Below are 15,579 nucleotides of genomic sequence, written 5' to 3'. Positions count from 1 at the left end.
CTGACAGCCCAACAACCTGCAATGGAGTGCACTGAGGATAGCTTGGGTTTTGGTAAAACACAAAAAACAAAAACATTTTCAGATGCTGAGATGGTAAAAGCATGCATGTGTGAAGTTGCTGACATCTTGCTTGAAGGTAAACAAAAAGATGAGCTTAGGGAAAAGATCAAACAGATCCCACTGTCGGATTCCACAGCAATGAAGAGAAATTAAATATTAGCTGAAGATTTAACTTCACAACTTGATGAGGCCATTCAGAATGCACCATGCATTTCATTAGCTGTGGATGAATCAACAGATAACACTGATAATTCCCAGCTTCTGGTGTTTGTGAGATTTTATAACGGAAAAAAAAGAAGGAATTCTGTGAGGAGCTGTTGGGCTTAACAAATCTAGAAGCACACACACAGGGAGAGGATATCCTTTAGGCCATCAAAGGGAAACCGACAAAAAGGGGGATAGAGCTGAAGTCAGTGGTCTCCATCCTCACAGATGGCGCTCCAGCCATGATAGGAAGAGGGAGGGGACTGGTTGCACGTTTGAAAAAGGACCACCCTGACCTGACATCATACCACTGCATCATCCATCAATCTGTCCTATGTGCCAGTCTGGGAAAATAGTATTCTGAAGTCATGACAACGATGATGAAACATCATCCCTACAACACCGCCTGCTATGAGGCATTCTGACAGAGGCCAATGCCAGTGTTGATGACTTGCTACAGCACAACAATATCAGATGGCTCAGCAAAGTGTCACGATCGTCATATGGAACAGACCAAGGCGCAGCGTGATGAACAAACATACTTTAATTAGTTAAAGTTTAAACACAATACAAAACAAGAAACGACTCGTGACGTCCAACGGTATCAATGACCGAACACGGAACAAAAACCCACAAACCCAAAGGGAAAAACATACAGTTTAAATATGGCTCCCAATCAGAGACAACCAGCCAACAGCTGACACTCGTTGCCTCTGATTGGGAGTCACTCAGGCAAACATAGAATAAACACAACAGAATTACCAACATAGAAATACACACATAGAATGAACACACCCTGGCTCAACATAATGAGTCCCAGAGCCAGGGTGTGACAGTACCCCCCCTAAAGGCGCGGACTGCGACCGCGCCTCAACTAAACAAAACAGGGGAGGGCTGGGCGGGCATACCTCCTCGGCGGCGGTTCTGGCTCCGGCCTTGACCACCACCCTCCAATACACCCCCCATAGCGCCCCTGGTCCAGTCTGGCCCCGCCGGCTGGAGCCGAACTGGACTTAGCAGGAGCGGTTAGCTTCAGCTCCATAGTGGAGCAGTTGACCGGTACCTTACCAGGCACCGGTGACCCAGGCACGGGTTGTGCTGGACTGACGACGCGCACCCCTGGCTTGGTGCGTGGAGGAGGAACGGGCCTTACCAGGCTGACGACGCGCACCCCTGGCTTGGTGCGTGGAGGAGGGACGGGCCTTACCAGGCTGACGACTCGCACCGTATACTTGGTGCGAGTGGCAGGAACAGGCCGGGCCGGGCTGGCGACGTGCACCGTATACTTGGTGCGAGTGGCAGGAACAGGCCGGGCCGGGCTGGCGACGCGCACCGTAGTCTTGGTGCGAGTGGCAGGAACAGGCCGGGCCGGGCTGGCGACGCGCACCGTAGTCTTGGTGCGAGTTGCAGGAACAGGCCGGGCCGGGCTGGCGACGCGCACCGTATACTTGGTGCGAGTGGCAGGAACAGGCCGGGCCGGGCTGGCGACGCGCACCGTAGACTTGGTGCGTGGAGCAGGGACAGGCCGGACTGGGCTGGCAACGCACACCGTAGGCTTGGTGCGTGGAGCAGGGACAGGCCGGACCGGGCTGGCGACGCACACCGTAGACTTGGTGCGTGGAGCAGGGACAGGCCGGACTGGGCTGGCGACGCACACCGTAGGCTTGGTGCGTGGAGCAGGGACAGGCCGGACCGGGCTGGCGACGCACACCGTAGGCTTGGTGCGTGGAGCAGGGACTGGCCGGACTGGGCTGGCGACGCACACCGTAGGCTTGGTGCGTGGAGCAGGGACAGGCCGAACCGGGCTGTGGAGACGGATAGGAGCCCTGGAGTGAAGAGCGGCCACAACCCGTCCTGGCTGAATGCCTACCCTCACACACTCTGTGTGAGGTATCCGCACAGGACGTACAGGGCGGTGTATCCGTAACCTGGTGGCCTCCAGAATCCGCCCCTCTTTTGCCTCCGTCAGCCCCGTCGTCCATGCCGTGTGCCCCCCCCTAAAAATTCTGGGGTTGCCTCTCGACCGCCCGACGACGACCCTGATCACGCCGTTGCTCCTCTCTACGGCGCGCCTCCACCGTCTCTTCTCCCGGCGCTTCCTCCCATGTCCATTCCAAGAGCTGCCCCTGGACACGCTGCTTGGTCGTTGCATGGTGGGTTTTTCTGTCACGATCGTCATATGGAACAGACCAAGGCGCAGCGTGATGAACAAACATACTTTAATTAGTTAAAGTTTAAACACAATACAAAACAAGAAACGACTCGTGACGTCCAACGGTATCAATGACCGAACACGGAACAAAAACCCACAAACCCAAAGGGAAAAACATACAGTTTAAATATGGCTCCCAATCAGAGACAACCAGCCAACAGCTGACACTCGTTGCCTCTGATTGGGAGTCACTCAGGCAAACATAGAATAAACACAACAGAATTACCAACATAGAAATACACACATAGAATGAACACACCCTGGCTCAACATAATGAGTCCCAGAGCCAGGGTGTGACACAAAGGCAGGGTTTTGGAACGCTTTTGGGCCATTTGGGAGGAAATCAAAGCATTCTTATCAGAGCAAAAGAGTGACAAGGCAACTCATTTTTCTTTTTTTTTTTCTTCTTTTTTTTTGGAAGATGAGAAGAAGATGGAAACAGTTGCATTTTTGAAAGACATTACAGTGGGGGAAAAAAGTATTTAGTCAGCCACCAATTGTGCAAGTTCTCCCACTTAAAAAGATGAGAGAGGCCTGTAATCACATTGTAGGATTTTTAATGAATTTATTTGCAAATTATGGTGGAAAATAAGTATTTGGTCAATAACAAAAGTTTCTCAATACTTTGTTATATACCCTTTGTTGGCAATGACACAGGTCAAACGTTTTCTGTAAGTCTTCACAAGGTTTTCACACACTGTTGCTGGTATTTTGGCCCATTCCTCCATGCAGATCTCCTCTAGAGCAGTGATGTTTTGTGGCTGTCGCTGGGCAACACAGACTTTCAACTCCCTCCAAAGATTTTCTATGGGGTTGAGATCTGGAGACTGGCTAGGCCACTCCAGGACCTTGAAATGCTTCTTACGAAGCCACTCCTTCGTTGCCGGGGCGGTGTGTTTGGGATCATTGTCATGCTGAAAGACCCAGCCCCGTTTCATCTTCAATGCCCTTGCTGATGGAAGGAGGTTTTCACTCAAAATCTCACGATACATGGCCCCATTCATTCTTTCCTTTACACGGATCAGTCGTCCTGGTCCCTTTGCAGAAAAACAGCCCCAAAGCATGATGTTTCCACCCCCATGCTTCACAGTAGGTATGGTGTTCTTTGGATGCAACTCAGCATTCTTTGTTCTCCAAACACGACGAGTTTAGTTTTTACCAAAAAGTTCTATTTTGGTTTCATCTGACCATATGACATTCTCCCAATCCTCTTCTGGATCATCCAAATGCACTCTAGCAAACTTCAGATGGGCCTGGACATGTACTGGCTTAAGCAGGGGGACACGTCTGGCACTGCAGGATTTGAGTCCCTGGCGGTGTAGTGTGTTACTGATGGTAGGCTTTGTTACTTTGGTCCCAGCTCTCTGCAGGTCATTCACTAGGTCCCCCCGTGTGGTTCTGGGATTTTTGCTCACCGTTCTTGTGATCATTTTGACCCCACGGGGTGAGATCTTGCGTGGAGCCCCAGATCGAGGGAGATTATCAGTGGTCTTGTATGTCTTCCATTTCCTAATAATTGTTCCCACAGTTGATTTCTTCAAACCAAGCTGCTTACCTATTGCAGATTCAGTCTTCCCAGCCTGGTGCAGGTCTACAATTTTGTTTCTGGTGTCCTTTGACAGCACTTTGGTCTTGGCCATAGTGGAGTTTGGAGTATGACTGTTTGAGGTTGTGGACAGGTGTCTTTTATACTGATAACATGTTCAAACAGGTGCCATTAATACAGGTAACGAGTGGAGGACAGAGGAGCCTCTTAAAGAAGAAGTTACAGGTCTGTGAGAGCCAGAAATCTTGCAGGTTTGTAGGTGACCAAATACTTATTTTCCACCATAATTTGCAAATAAATTCATAAAAAATCCTACAACGTGATTTTCTGGAATTATTTTTCTCATTTTGTCTGTCATAGTTGACGTGTACCTATGATGAAAATTACAGGCCTCTCTCATCTTTTTAAGTGGGAGAACTTGCACAATTGGTGGCTGACTAAATCCTTTTTTCCCCCACTGTACATTACACCTTAATCAACTGAATATTAAGCTGCAGGGACAGGACAACACAGTGTGTGATATGATAAAAGCAATCTCAATCACACTCCACATTGCCCTTTCCCACCTGGACAATAGGAACACCTACGTGAGAATGCTGTTCATTGACTACAGCTCAGCGTTCAACATAGTGCCCACAAAGCTCATCACTAAGCAAACAACCCTGGGACTAAACACCTCCCTCTGCAACTGGATCCTGGACTTCCTGACGGGCCGCCCCCAGGTGGTAAGGGTAGGCAACAACACATCTGCCATGCTGATCCTCAACACGGGGGCCCCTCCGGAGTGTGTGCTTAGTCCCCTCCTGTACTCCCTGTTCACCCACGACTGCTTGGCCAAGCACAACTCCAACACCATCATTAAGTTTTCTGACGACACAACAGTGGTAGGCCTGATCACCGACAACGATGAGACAGCCTATAGGGAGGAGGTCAGAGACCTGGCAATGTGGTCCTCTGTAGCTCAGCTGGTAGAGCACGGCGCTTGTAACGCCAAGGTAGTGGGTTCGATCCCCGGGACCACCCATACACAAAAAATGTATGCACGCATGACTGTAAGTCGCTTTGGATAAAAGCGTCTGCTAAATGGCATATTATTATATTATTATTATTATTATTATTATTATTATTATTATTATTTATTATTATTATTATTATATTATTATTATTATTATTATTATTATTATTATTATTATTATTATTATTATTATTATTATTACAACAACAAGATCTGGCATGGGTCCCCTGATCCTCAGAAAGTTCTACAGCTGCACCATCGAGAGAATCCTGACCGGTTGCATCACCGCTTGCATGGCAACTGCTCGGCATCCGACCGTAAGGCGCTACAGTGGGTAGTGCTTTGGGTACAACATTGGGGCCAAGCTTCATGCCATCCAAGACCTACACTACCAGTCAAAAGTTTGGACACACCTACTCATTCAAGGGTTTTTCTTTATTTGTACTATTTTTTACATTGTAGAATAATAGTGAAGACATCAAAACAATGAAACACATATGGAATCATGTAGTAACCAAAAAAGTGTTAAACAAATCAAAATATATTTTATATTTGAGATTCTTCAAATAGCCACCCTTTGCCTTGATGACAGCTTTGCACACTCTTGGCATTCTCACAACCAGCTTCATGACGTAGTCACCTGAAATGTATTTCAATTAACAGGTGTGCCTTCTTAAAAGTTATTTTGTGGAATTTATTTCCTTAATGCGTTTGAGCCATCAGTTGTGTTGTGACAAAGTAGTGGGGTATACAGAAGATTGCCCTATTTGGTAAAAGACCAAGTCGATATTATGGCAAGAACAGCTCAAATAAGCAAAGAGAAACGACAGTCTGTCATTACTTTAAGACATGAAGGTCAGTCAATACGGAAAATGTCAAGAACTTTGAAAGTTTCTTCAAGTACAGTCACAAAAACCATCAAGCGCTATGATGAAACTGGCTCTCATGAGGGCCGCCACAGGAATGGAAGACCCAGAGTTACCTTTGCTGCAGAGGAGAAGTTCATTAGAGTTACCAGCCTCAGAAATTGAAGCCCAAATAAATGCTTCACAGAGTTCAAGTTACAGACACATCTCAACATCAGGGGACTGTGTGAATCAGGCCTTCATGGTTGAATTGCTGCAAAGAAACCACTACTAAAGGACACCAATAATAAGAAGAGACTTGCTTGAATCAAGAAACACAAGCAATGGACATTAGACCGGTGGAAATTCGTCCTTTGGTCTGGAGTCCAAATTTGAGATTTTTGGTTCCAACCGGCATGTCTTTGTGAGACGCGGTGTGGGTGAACGGATTATCTCCGCATGTGTAGTTTCCACCGTAAAGCATGGAGGAGGAGGTGTTATGGTGTGGGGGTGCTTTGCTGGTGACACTGTCTGTGATTTATTTAGAATTCAAGGCACACTTAACCAGCATGGCTACCACAGCATTCTGCAGCGATACGCCATCCCAACTGGTTTGGGCTTAGTGGGACTATCATTTGTTTTTCAACAGGACAATGACCCAACACACCTCCAGGCTGTGTAAGTGCTATTTTACAAGAAGGAGAGTGATGGAGTGCTGCATCAGATGACCTGGCCTCCACAATCCGCCGACCAATTGAGATGGTTTGGGATGAGTCGGACAGCAGAGGGAAGGAAAAGCAGCCAACAAGCACTCCGCATATGTGGGAACTCCTTCAAGACTGTTGGAAAAGCATTCCAGGTGAAGCTTGTTGAGAGAATGCCAAGAGTGTGCAAAGCCGTCATCAAGGCAAAGGGTGGCTATTTGATAACATATATTTTGATTTGTTTAACACGTTCTTTGGTTACTACATGATTCCATATGTGTTATTTCATCATTTTGATGTCTTCACTATTATTCTACAATGTAGAAAATAGTAAAAATAAAGAAAAACCCTTGAATGAGTAGGTGTGTCCAAACTTTTGACTGGTACTGTATAAAATTGTCAAAGACTCCAGTCACCCAAGTCATAGACTGTTCTCTCTGCTACCTCACCGCAAGTAGTACCGGAGTGCCAAGTATAGGTCCAAAAGGCTCCTTAACAGCTTCTACCCCAAAGCCGTAAGACTGTTGAACATTTAATGAAATGGCCACCCGGACTATTTACATTGACAACCCCCCCCCCCCCTTTGTTTTTACACTGCTGCTACTCACTGTTTATTATCTATGCATAGTCACTTTACCCCTACCTACATCTACAAATTACCTCAACTAACCTGTACCCCTGCACATTGACTCGGCACCGGTACCCCTGTATATAGCCTTGTTATTGTTATTTTAGTGTGCTCGTTTTTTTTTTTTTACTTTAGTTTATTTAGTAAATCTTTTCTTAACTCTATTTCTTGAACTGCATTGTTGGTTAAGGGCGTGTAAGCATTTCACAGTAAGGTCTACACCTGTTGTTGTATTCGGCGCATGTGACAAATACAATTTGATTTGATTTGATTGTGATCCTGTCACATTCTGTGGGAAAATGGTGCCTGTAGCTGTTGTCCCTGTTCTCAAGAAACTGGCACTAGACATCCTGACCATGTTTGGCTCCACATACAGCTGTGAATCAGCCTTCTCCACAATGAACTTTATTCAAAACAAATACCGCACCAGGCTCACCAATGAACACCTGCACCAATGTAAAGGACGATATCCATCCGGACCTTTGCCACCTGGGAAATGTGTGTCACTGGACCTTCTCAAATAGTAGTAGAGTACCCCTGGCCTAAACCACAGCACGCCGCTAGACTAGACCGCTGGACAAAGAATTAGATCTTTGAAACATGTCAAGGAAAGGAGCAATCAGTTTGTTTGTCCGGGAGCCCCAGAATTATATTTACATCGTCTGAATGGACTGGGGAAGAGAGTCTAAGAAGGATTAGAATGTTTCTATCCGAAAGTAAACACTAGTCACTTTGTTACAACTGCCTTTAAGGGTCCTGAGGTTAGGGGTGATAGAGGGTCAAATCATGCCGATTTAAAGGCTTCTCACTCACTAATCCTGATGAGAAATATTTTCTTTTGTGTGTGATTATTTAGAACCAGTGACTATGACAGCTTAAGGGACTACAATCAATGCTATGTGCCCATGTGTCATTCTATTCACAACCGCTCTAATCTCCAGTCACTGGAGCACATTCTGCTTAGAATCATCTAGAAATTATACTCAAGTCACACTTCTCAGACACTAGATGGCAGCACAATACCACACACGGAAAGCATGAATGTGCTTCTCCTATAACCTTTCACTCACTATCCGTACACGTTTTTCAAAAGTTGAAACCCTTTTACACTGTATACTCATAATAATGTATACTACCTCAAACATTATGTATATTTCCAGAGAAGTATCTCAGAGAACTCCTTGGTGGCCATGGACTTCTCAGGACACAAGAGCCGGGTGATCGAGAACCCATCGGAGGCGCTGTCCGTAGCCGTGGAAGAGGGGCTCTCATGGAGGGTAGGCCATTGGTGCTCTCTCTGACATCATTTCTCTCTACTCAGCATGACACACTGATGACACACTGGTCCTGCAATAATGCATAAATGATTATTTTACCATGACTGAATACCTGACAACAGATGCTTTATCAATGCCCAAAATGTGTATAAGATGTGAAATGATGGTGCACCCATGTGAAAATAGTCCAAGCATGTGACACTTGGAACTCCTCCTCTCCTTCCCTTCAGAGGAAAAGCTGCCACCGTCTGAGCTCCCATGGAAGCCCGTCCACCTCCCAGAGTCCCATGTCAAACATAGGTTAGTAGAAGGCCACTTTTACCATGCAGGCAGCAACTCCCAGGAATGCAGCCACAGACCTCTTGACCAGATACCCTGGGCTTAAAGGTGCTACATGTAGAATGTATCAACCATGTGGAAACTAGGTGAATTGCAACAACACCTAGGCTGTATTCCAAACAACCCCCCTCCCCTGCATCCCATTTTCCTGTAACATGGTGGAGAGGTTAGTGCAATCATGGATCCTTGGGATGTCCCTATCCTAAACCCTAACCTTAACCCCTAACCCTTACCTAACCCTAATGATTTTAAATGTCAACTTCAATGGAGACAATTTTGGACAGCCCCTCCCTGTTTCTGCACACTTAGAAAAAAGGGTTCCAAAAGGGTTCTTCGGCTGTCCCCACAGGATAACCCTTTTTGGGTCCAGGTAGAACTCTTTTGGGTTTCATGAAGAACCCTCTGTGTAAAGGGTTCTACCTGGAACCAAAAAGGGGTCTTCAAAGGGTTCTTCTATGGGGACAGCTGAATAACCCTTTTAGGTTTTAGATAGCACCTTTTTTTCTAAGAGTGTGTATGTTTTCCTCCGTTTGGTGCCTAATGAAAATCACCATGGTCGTCCTGTGTGTTTTGCAGCCCTCCATATGGCCCAGCCCTGGTTCCACAGCAAACTGTCCAGAGATGAGGCACACCGCTTAATCACTCAGCAAGGTCTGATTGATGGGTGAGCAGCATCAGACACTTTTCTGTGTGTTTTGTCGCAAAGAAAGCTAAATATACTGAACAAAAATATAAACGCAACATGCAACAATTTCAAAGATTTTACTGAGTTACAGTTCATGTAAGGAAATCAGTCAATTTAAATAAATTCATTAGGGCCTAATCTATGGATTTCACATGAGTGGGAATACAGATATGCATCTGTTAGTCACAGATACATTTTTAAAAAAGTATGGGCGTGGATCAGAAAACCAGTCAGTATCTGGTGTGACCACCATTTGCCTCATGCAGCGTGACACATCTCCTTCGCATAGAGTTGATCAGGCTGTTGATTGTGGCCTGTGGAATGTTGTCCCACTCCTCTTAAATGGCTGTGTGAAGTTGATGGATATTGGCGGGAACTGGAACACGCTGTTTTACATGTCGATCCAGAGCATCCCAAACAAGCTCAATGGGTGACATGTCTGGTGAGTATGCAGGCCATGGATGAACTGGGACATTTTCAGCTTCCAGGAATTGTGTACAGATCCTTGTGACATGGTGCTGTGCATTATCATGCTGAAACATGAGGTGATGGCGGCGGATGAATGGCACGACAATGGGCCTCAGGATCTCGTCACGGTATCTCTGTGCATTCAAATTGCCATAGATAAAATACAATTGTGTCCGTAGCCCATACCATAACCCCACCGCAACCATGGGGCATTCTGTTTACAACGTTGACATCAGCAAACTGCTCGCCCACACGACGCCATACATGTGGTCTGCGGTTGTGAGGCCAGTTGGAAGTACTGCCAAATTCTCTAAAACCACATTGGAGGCAGCTTATGGTAGAGAAATGTACATTACATTTTCTGGCAACAGCTCTGGTGGACATTCCTGCAGTCAGCATGCCAATTTCACGCTCCCTCAAAACTTGAGACATCTGTGGCATTGTGTTGTGTGACAAAACTGCACATTTTAGAGTGGCCTTTTGTTGTCCCCAGAATAAGGTGCACCTGTGTAATGATCATGCTGTTTAATCAGCTTCTTGATATGACACACCTGTCAGGTGGATGGATTGTCTTGGCAAAGGAGAAATGCTCACTGACAGGAATGTAAACAAATTTGTTCATAACATTTGAGAGAAATAAGCTTTTTGTGCGTATGGAACATTTCGGGGATCTTTTATTTCAGCTCATGAAACATGGGACCAACACTTTACATTTTTCGTTTATTTATTTTTTCCGTGTATTTTTTGTATTTTCCTCCCTATACTTTTTTCTTCAAACGGACAGAAGAAACTGATATATTTTTATTTGTTTTCAGAGTATTTCTTCTAAGGGACAGCCAAAGCAACCCCAAGACATTTGTACTGTCACTCTGCCACACACAGAGAATCAAACACTTTCAGATCTTACCGGTGAGTATAACCCCTTGTTTTGGTATATGCACTTCTCTTATCTTTTAGACAACATGCTCAAGCTTGTGTGCGTGTGGGTGCGTGTGTGTGTGTTAGGTGGATGACGAGGGGGATCTGTTCTACAGTCTGGACGACGGTCACACCCGCTTCACTGATCTGATCCAGCTAGTGGAGTTCTACCAGCTCAACCGGGGGGTGCTGCCCTTCAAGCTCAAACACCACTGTGCCAAGATCACCCTTTGAGGGGCCAGGGGTCTCCCAGGGCCCCATACATACAGAGGCACCTTAATTACAGCCAGGGCCTCTCAGGAAAACCAACCACCCATGCATCTCTCCCTCCCTCCCTACCGTGCCTTGGACAGGAGACACAGAGATCACCGCCAGACATAAGCCAACTGAAACCACTGTTATAATCACCCACTAGAACCCATTCTCTTGGAGAAAAACGTGGTAATCGGTCTTTGTAATGACTTTGTTTTTCAATAAAATATGAAATAGAGGTGTTACGATGTGAAATAGATGAAGATACTGTGTCACAACCCACTGGGCAAAAACTAGTTTGGAAACATTGTTTCCACGTCATTTCAACAACAAAAAAATCTGTGTGATGACGTTGAATCAACGTGGAAAATTGATTGGATTTGCAAAAAGACATTAACATAAAATAATTTCGTCATTTTTTTTCACCTAATGTTTAACCTAAATCCATTGATGTGAGTTTTTTTAGTTGAATTCCCGTTAGTTGACATTCAACGAAATGTAAATCAAAACAGAACGTTAAAATGACTTCAGTGCCCAGTGGGAAGTGACCACAGGTGTTGAGAAATCTGGTGTTGGATAAGGTGCATCTACTGTAGACTTGATATGACAGAGAGGGCTCTACTGCGAGCCCATTGGTTGGCCCTGTATGTTAGCCCGGGTGTGGAGATGAATCACAAACACCGCTGTGACTTGTGTGGAGTCCAAACTTCAGTTAATGTACTGTATATAATGTGGAGCTGATCATGTTTGCATTGTGTATCAGCTTACTTGCTCGTTACAACTTTCCATGGGATGAACATCTTCTACTGTAGCCAACTGTTGAAACTTTAGAGCGAGAGCGGATATTTGACTGTGTGTTCACAACATGTGAATAGAATGACCAGTGTGGTATAGCCATGATATTTGTGCATTATCGGCACAGTTAAGCTGAACCTGGTCATTTGTCAGTAGGAGGGGATCACTATTATCAGGCTGGAGACAATGTAGTATGTAGGCTACAGTGGTCTCCTGGGGAAACTAAGCTGTTGCTCATTGTTTTTATCACATCTCAAGGAATTCAGGTATTTTTCTAAAACAAATTATGATTAAAATATATATATATATATATATATATTAGAGGTGTGAGTAGCAGAGGAGAATGCAAAGTGGTTGCATGTTTTTTTTGCTGGACTGTGACCTCTGTAGGGAGAGAGCATGCACAACAATGTGCTTTGCTAGCCTGCACTGTACATTACTTTGAAATGTATTGATTGCATTTGAATCAATAAATGTAAAACTGCTCTCTGTTGTTACAGCAAGAGCCGCAGAAGATATATTTGACTAAGGGCCGGATTCAATCCTTATTGCCGAAGTTCCCCTTTGTTGCCCGATTGACATTTAAAGGCAATGTTCCCGCGTTTGTGGAGACTGCATTCACGGCAAACGCTACATATGTCAACTCAATCGAAAATTACCTTTAAATTTCAAGCACACTGCAGCTCTGAACTTCGGCGCTACGGATTGAATCCAGACCTAATTTTAGATTCAAACCACAAAGTGTAAGATAGAAATACAGTATAATATTGTGATTTTATTGATCAAAATCTGAATTGTTGTACATTGAAATTAATGTTTTATAGTATTTTTTTTAAAGATTCAGGTAAACCATGTGCAGCACCTGAAATGGTTGAATATTGATGTAAAGAACAAAACTATGACTTACATCATGTACTGTTTGTTTCTTCATTTTGGAAATGGTACTGTAATCATGCAGCAATTTGTACAGACAGGTTTCACCAGTACGATATAATGAAACAAGATGTACTGTGCTTTGAAACAAGTGAAATAACCAAGACATGTTAACAATGCATTTCATAAAATGTTTATTTTAAGATAGAAGGAGAACAGTGCATTTAAATAGTAATGCATGTCATGGACTGTAATGTTTTATAAAGGTAGCTAAATAAAGGAAGCAAAAAAATATGTATATTTGCACTGTATGATTTCAGTTATATAATTGTTACGTATTGAGAACAAGCCACAAGATAAACACAAATGTATATACATTTATGAAAAGATTGCATTTATATTGTTGTAGATGACATGCTAGTTGCACTGTAGTTGAAACACTGGTAACACTAATTTCTGATACGAGTGACCTAAAGAGACTTTGAGCGTGGTATGATCGTCGGTGCCAGTATCTCAGAAACGTCCGGCCTCCTGGGCTTTTCACCCATTTACAGAGAATGGTGCAACAATCAAAAAACATCCAATCAGTGGCAGTCCTGTGGGTGAAATCAGCTTGTTGATGAGAGATCGTGCAAGCTAACAGGCGGGCCACAAACAGGCAAATAATGGCGCAGTACAACAGTGGTGTGCAGAACGGCATCTTGGAATGCACAACTCGTCTGTTCTTGTCACAGATGGGCTATTGCAGCAGATGACCACATCGGGTTCCACTCCTATCAGCTAACACTCCTATCATCTGAAAACATGAAGAAGCGCATTCAGTGGGCATGCGATCACCAACACTGGACAATTGAGGAGTGGAAAAACATCGCCTGGTCCGACGAATCCCGGTTCCTGGTGCGTCATGCTGATGGCAGAGTCAGGATTTGTCATAAGCAGCATGAGTCCATGGCCCGGTCCTGCCTGGTGTCAACAGTGCAGGCTGGTGGTGGTGGTGTAATGGTGTGGGGAATGTTTTCCTGGCACACGTTAGGTCCCTTGATACCAATTGAGCAATGTTTCCATTCCCCGAAGAATTCAGGCTGTTCTGGAGGCAAAAGGGCGTATGAGTGTATAATTCACCAGAAGAAAACGGAGAGAGAGAAGGAGAGAGAGAGACTGCAAGTTCCTTAATGTTTTAGCTGTAGCCAATGGCTACATTAAGGATCTGGCAGTCTCTCCCTCTCTGTTTTCTTCTATTGAATTCAATATACAACCTTCTGTGTTTGTCAAAGAGCGATGCCGGGATTAGTTTATGTGGATGCGGATAGATTTCCAGCGTTGTGCTTCGTTTGACAGGGCCGCGCGTGTATGCGTATCTTTCTGCCAAGAAGTGATGAACCTTCCATCTAATGAAATAAGCGAGAGATAGGCAGGACTTTCCAGCCTTCAGTGCAGTGGCTATGTAATGTAATCCAACACCTTATAAACTCACTTGCTGGGCTGAAGAGACTGTGATTCAGAAGCTAATAAACATTGTTAAAACAATTAAAATACACAGACAGTCCCCGAATTGACCTTTAATGATATACATGGTGACTTGTGTTTAGTAAAAAGCATTGTATAAATGTCTAGTAGATGACTATTGCCTTACCTATGTGTTATAAAAGCCAATCTGACTTGTTAGGCTATATTGCAAGTAGCCTAGTGTTTAAATGGTCCCCCGAATCCTCCTTCCCTAATTAGCCTACTATAGTAGGTATGAAATATACAGCCAAAATATTAGGCCTAACTGGCTACATGATCTGTGTCAGTGTGCGTGAGTGTGCCTTTCTCAGTTTTCTTCCTACCTCGACTGCACCACTGCAGATGATGATCTGTAATTTCTTACAGACACAGACAGAGCACTCGGACCAGCAGAACCAGAACTTTTAGCAAATAAGTCGGTTAATTTCAAACATTTAGCAGCGTCGACCTCAAGAGACCTTTTTTGGTCTCTTACTTTTTTGGCACCACCCTTCCTTTTTTGACAGAGTGACCGACAGTGTCAGAGCGGGTCTCACTCTCTTTGATGATGCGTGTTTGACTTGAATGTGAATTTGTGCCACCTCAGCTCAGCCAATCAGAAAATCAGCCAAATGCTCAGTATAGACGATTATGACAACAGAGACATAGCGCGCAAAAAACAGGCTCATGGGCCGCCGGCCATGTCCATTATTATTATTATTATTATTATTTAATTTTTTGTCAATTTCGAACAGCCCACCCTTATATAAGATTTGCCAGTATTGCCAGATGGCCAATCCGCCCATGCTCGAAGTCTATGGTAACAGTATGCTAGTAGATACCATAGACTTCCAGTCATTGCTCTAACGCTAGTTAGCATTGGCTCGCAAAACTACCTATAACTTCCTTCATACTGGATGCAGACATAAAAATGAGTCATCTGACTTTGGGGAAGAAGATAAAGGGCTTCATTGCCACAATCCCGAAGTATCCCTTTAAGGACTGTTATTAATGTGAAGTTTCTAGTGCATGCATTTTGTTTTCCAGCTCATAACAAGCTCTGCTTCCATTTTATACTGACCTAAATAGCCCTAGTGTATCTGAAATGACCATGTACAGATGTAGGATCTTAATTTGAGCCAGTTTGCAAGAGCAGGAAAATAATTCTGCTGCAAGAGGAAATTTGAATTATTATGTGGATTATAATTAATCAATTTTTTTTAGGGGTTGATACATTATTCGTAAGGGAAAATCAAGTCTGATATTTCAATGT

The 15,579-nt window shown here is 44.4% G+C and overlaps 1 protein-coding gene across 1 annotated transcript in view; it reads left to right on the top strand.

Annotated features, from left to right (window-relative positions):
• LOC311143723 (growth factor receptor-bound protein 14-like) overlaps positions 1 to 13,117 on the top strand; it is a 49,241-nt gene extending 36,124 nt beyond the window's left edge. The window contains exons 11-15 of the mRNA XM_084179596.1: positions 8,375 to 8,491; positions 8,722 to 8,791; positions 9,407 to 9,494; positions 10,799 to 10,892; positions 10,989 to 13,117. Of these exons, the coding sequence (XP_084035722.1) occupies positions 8,375 to 8,491; positions 8,722 to 8,791; positions 9,407 to 9,494; positions 10,799 to 10,892; positions 10,989 to 11,135 (516 nt within the window). The 3' untranslated portion in view covers positions 11,136 to 13,117. The remainder of the gene's footprint in view (positions 1 to 8,374; positions 8,492 to 8,721; positions 8,792 to 9,406; positions 9,495 to 10,798; positions 10,893 to 10,988) is intronic.
• The last annotated feature ends 2,462 nt before the right edge of the window (positions 13,118 to 15,579 follow it).

The sequence above is a fragment of the Coregonus lavaretus genome, assembly GCF_964263955.1.
Source record: "Coregonus lavaretus genome assembly, chromosome: 16".
In the NCBI taxonomy this organism is placed as follows: domain Eukaryota; kingdom Metazoa; phylum Chordata; class Actinopteri; order Salmoniformes; family Salmonidae; genus Coregonus; species Coregonus lavaretus.
This window is presented reverse-complemented; position numbering and strand designations above follow the sequence as displayed.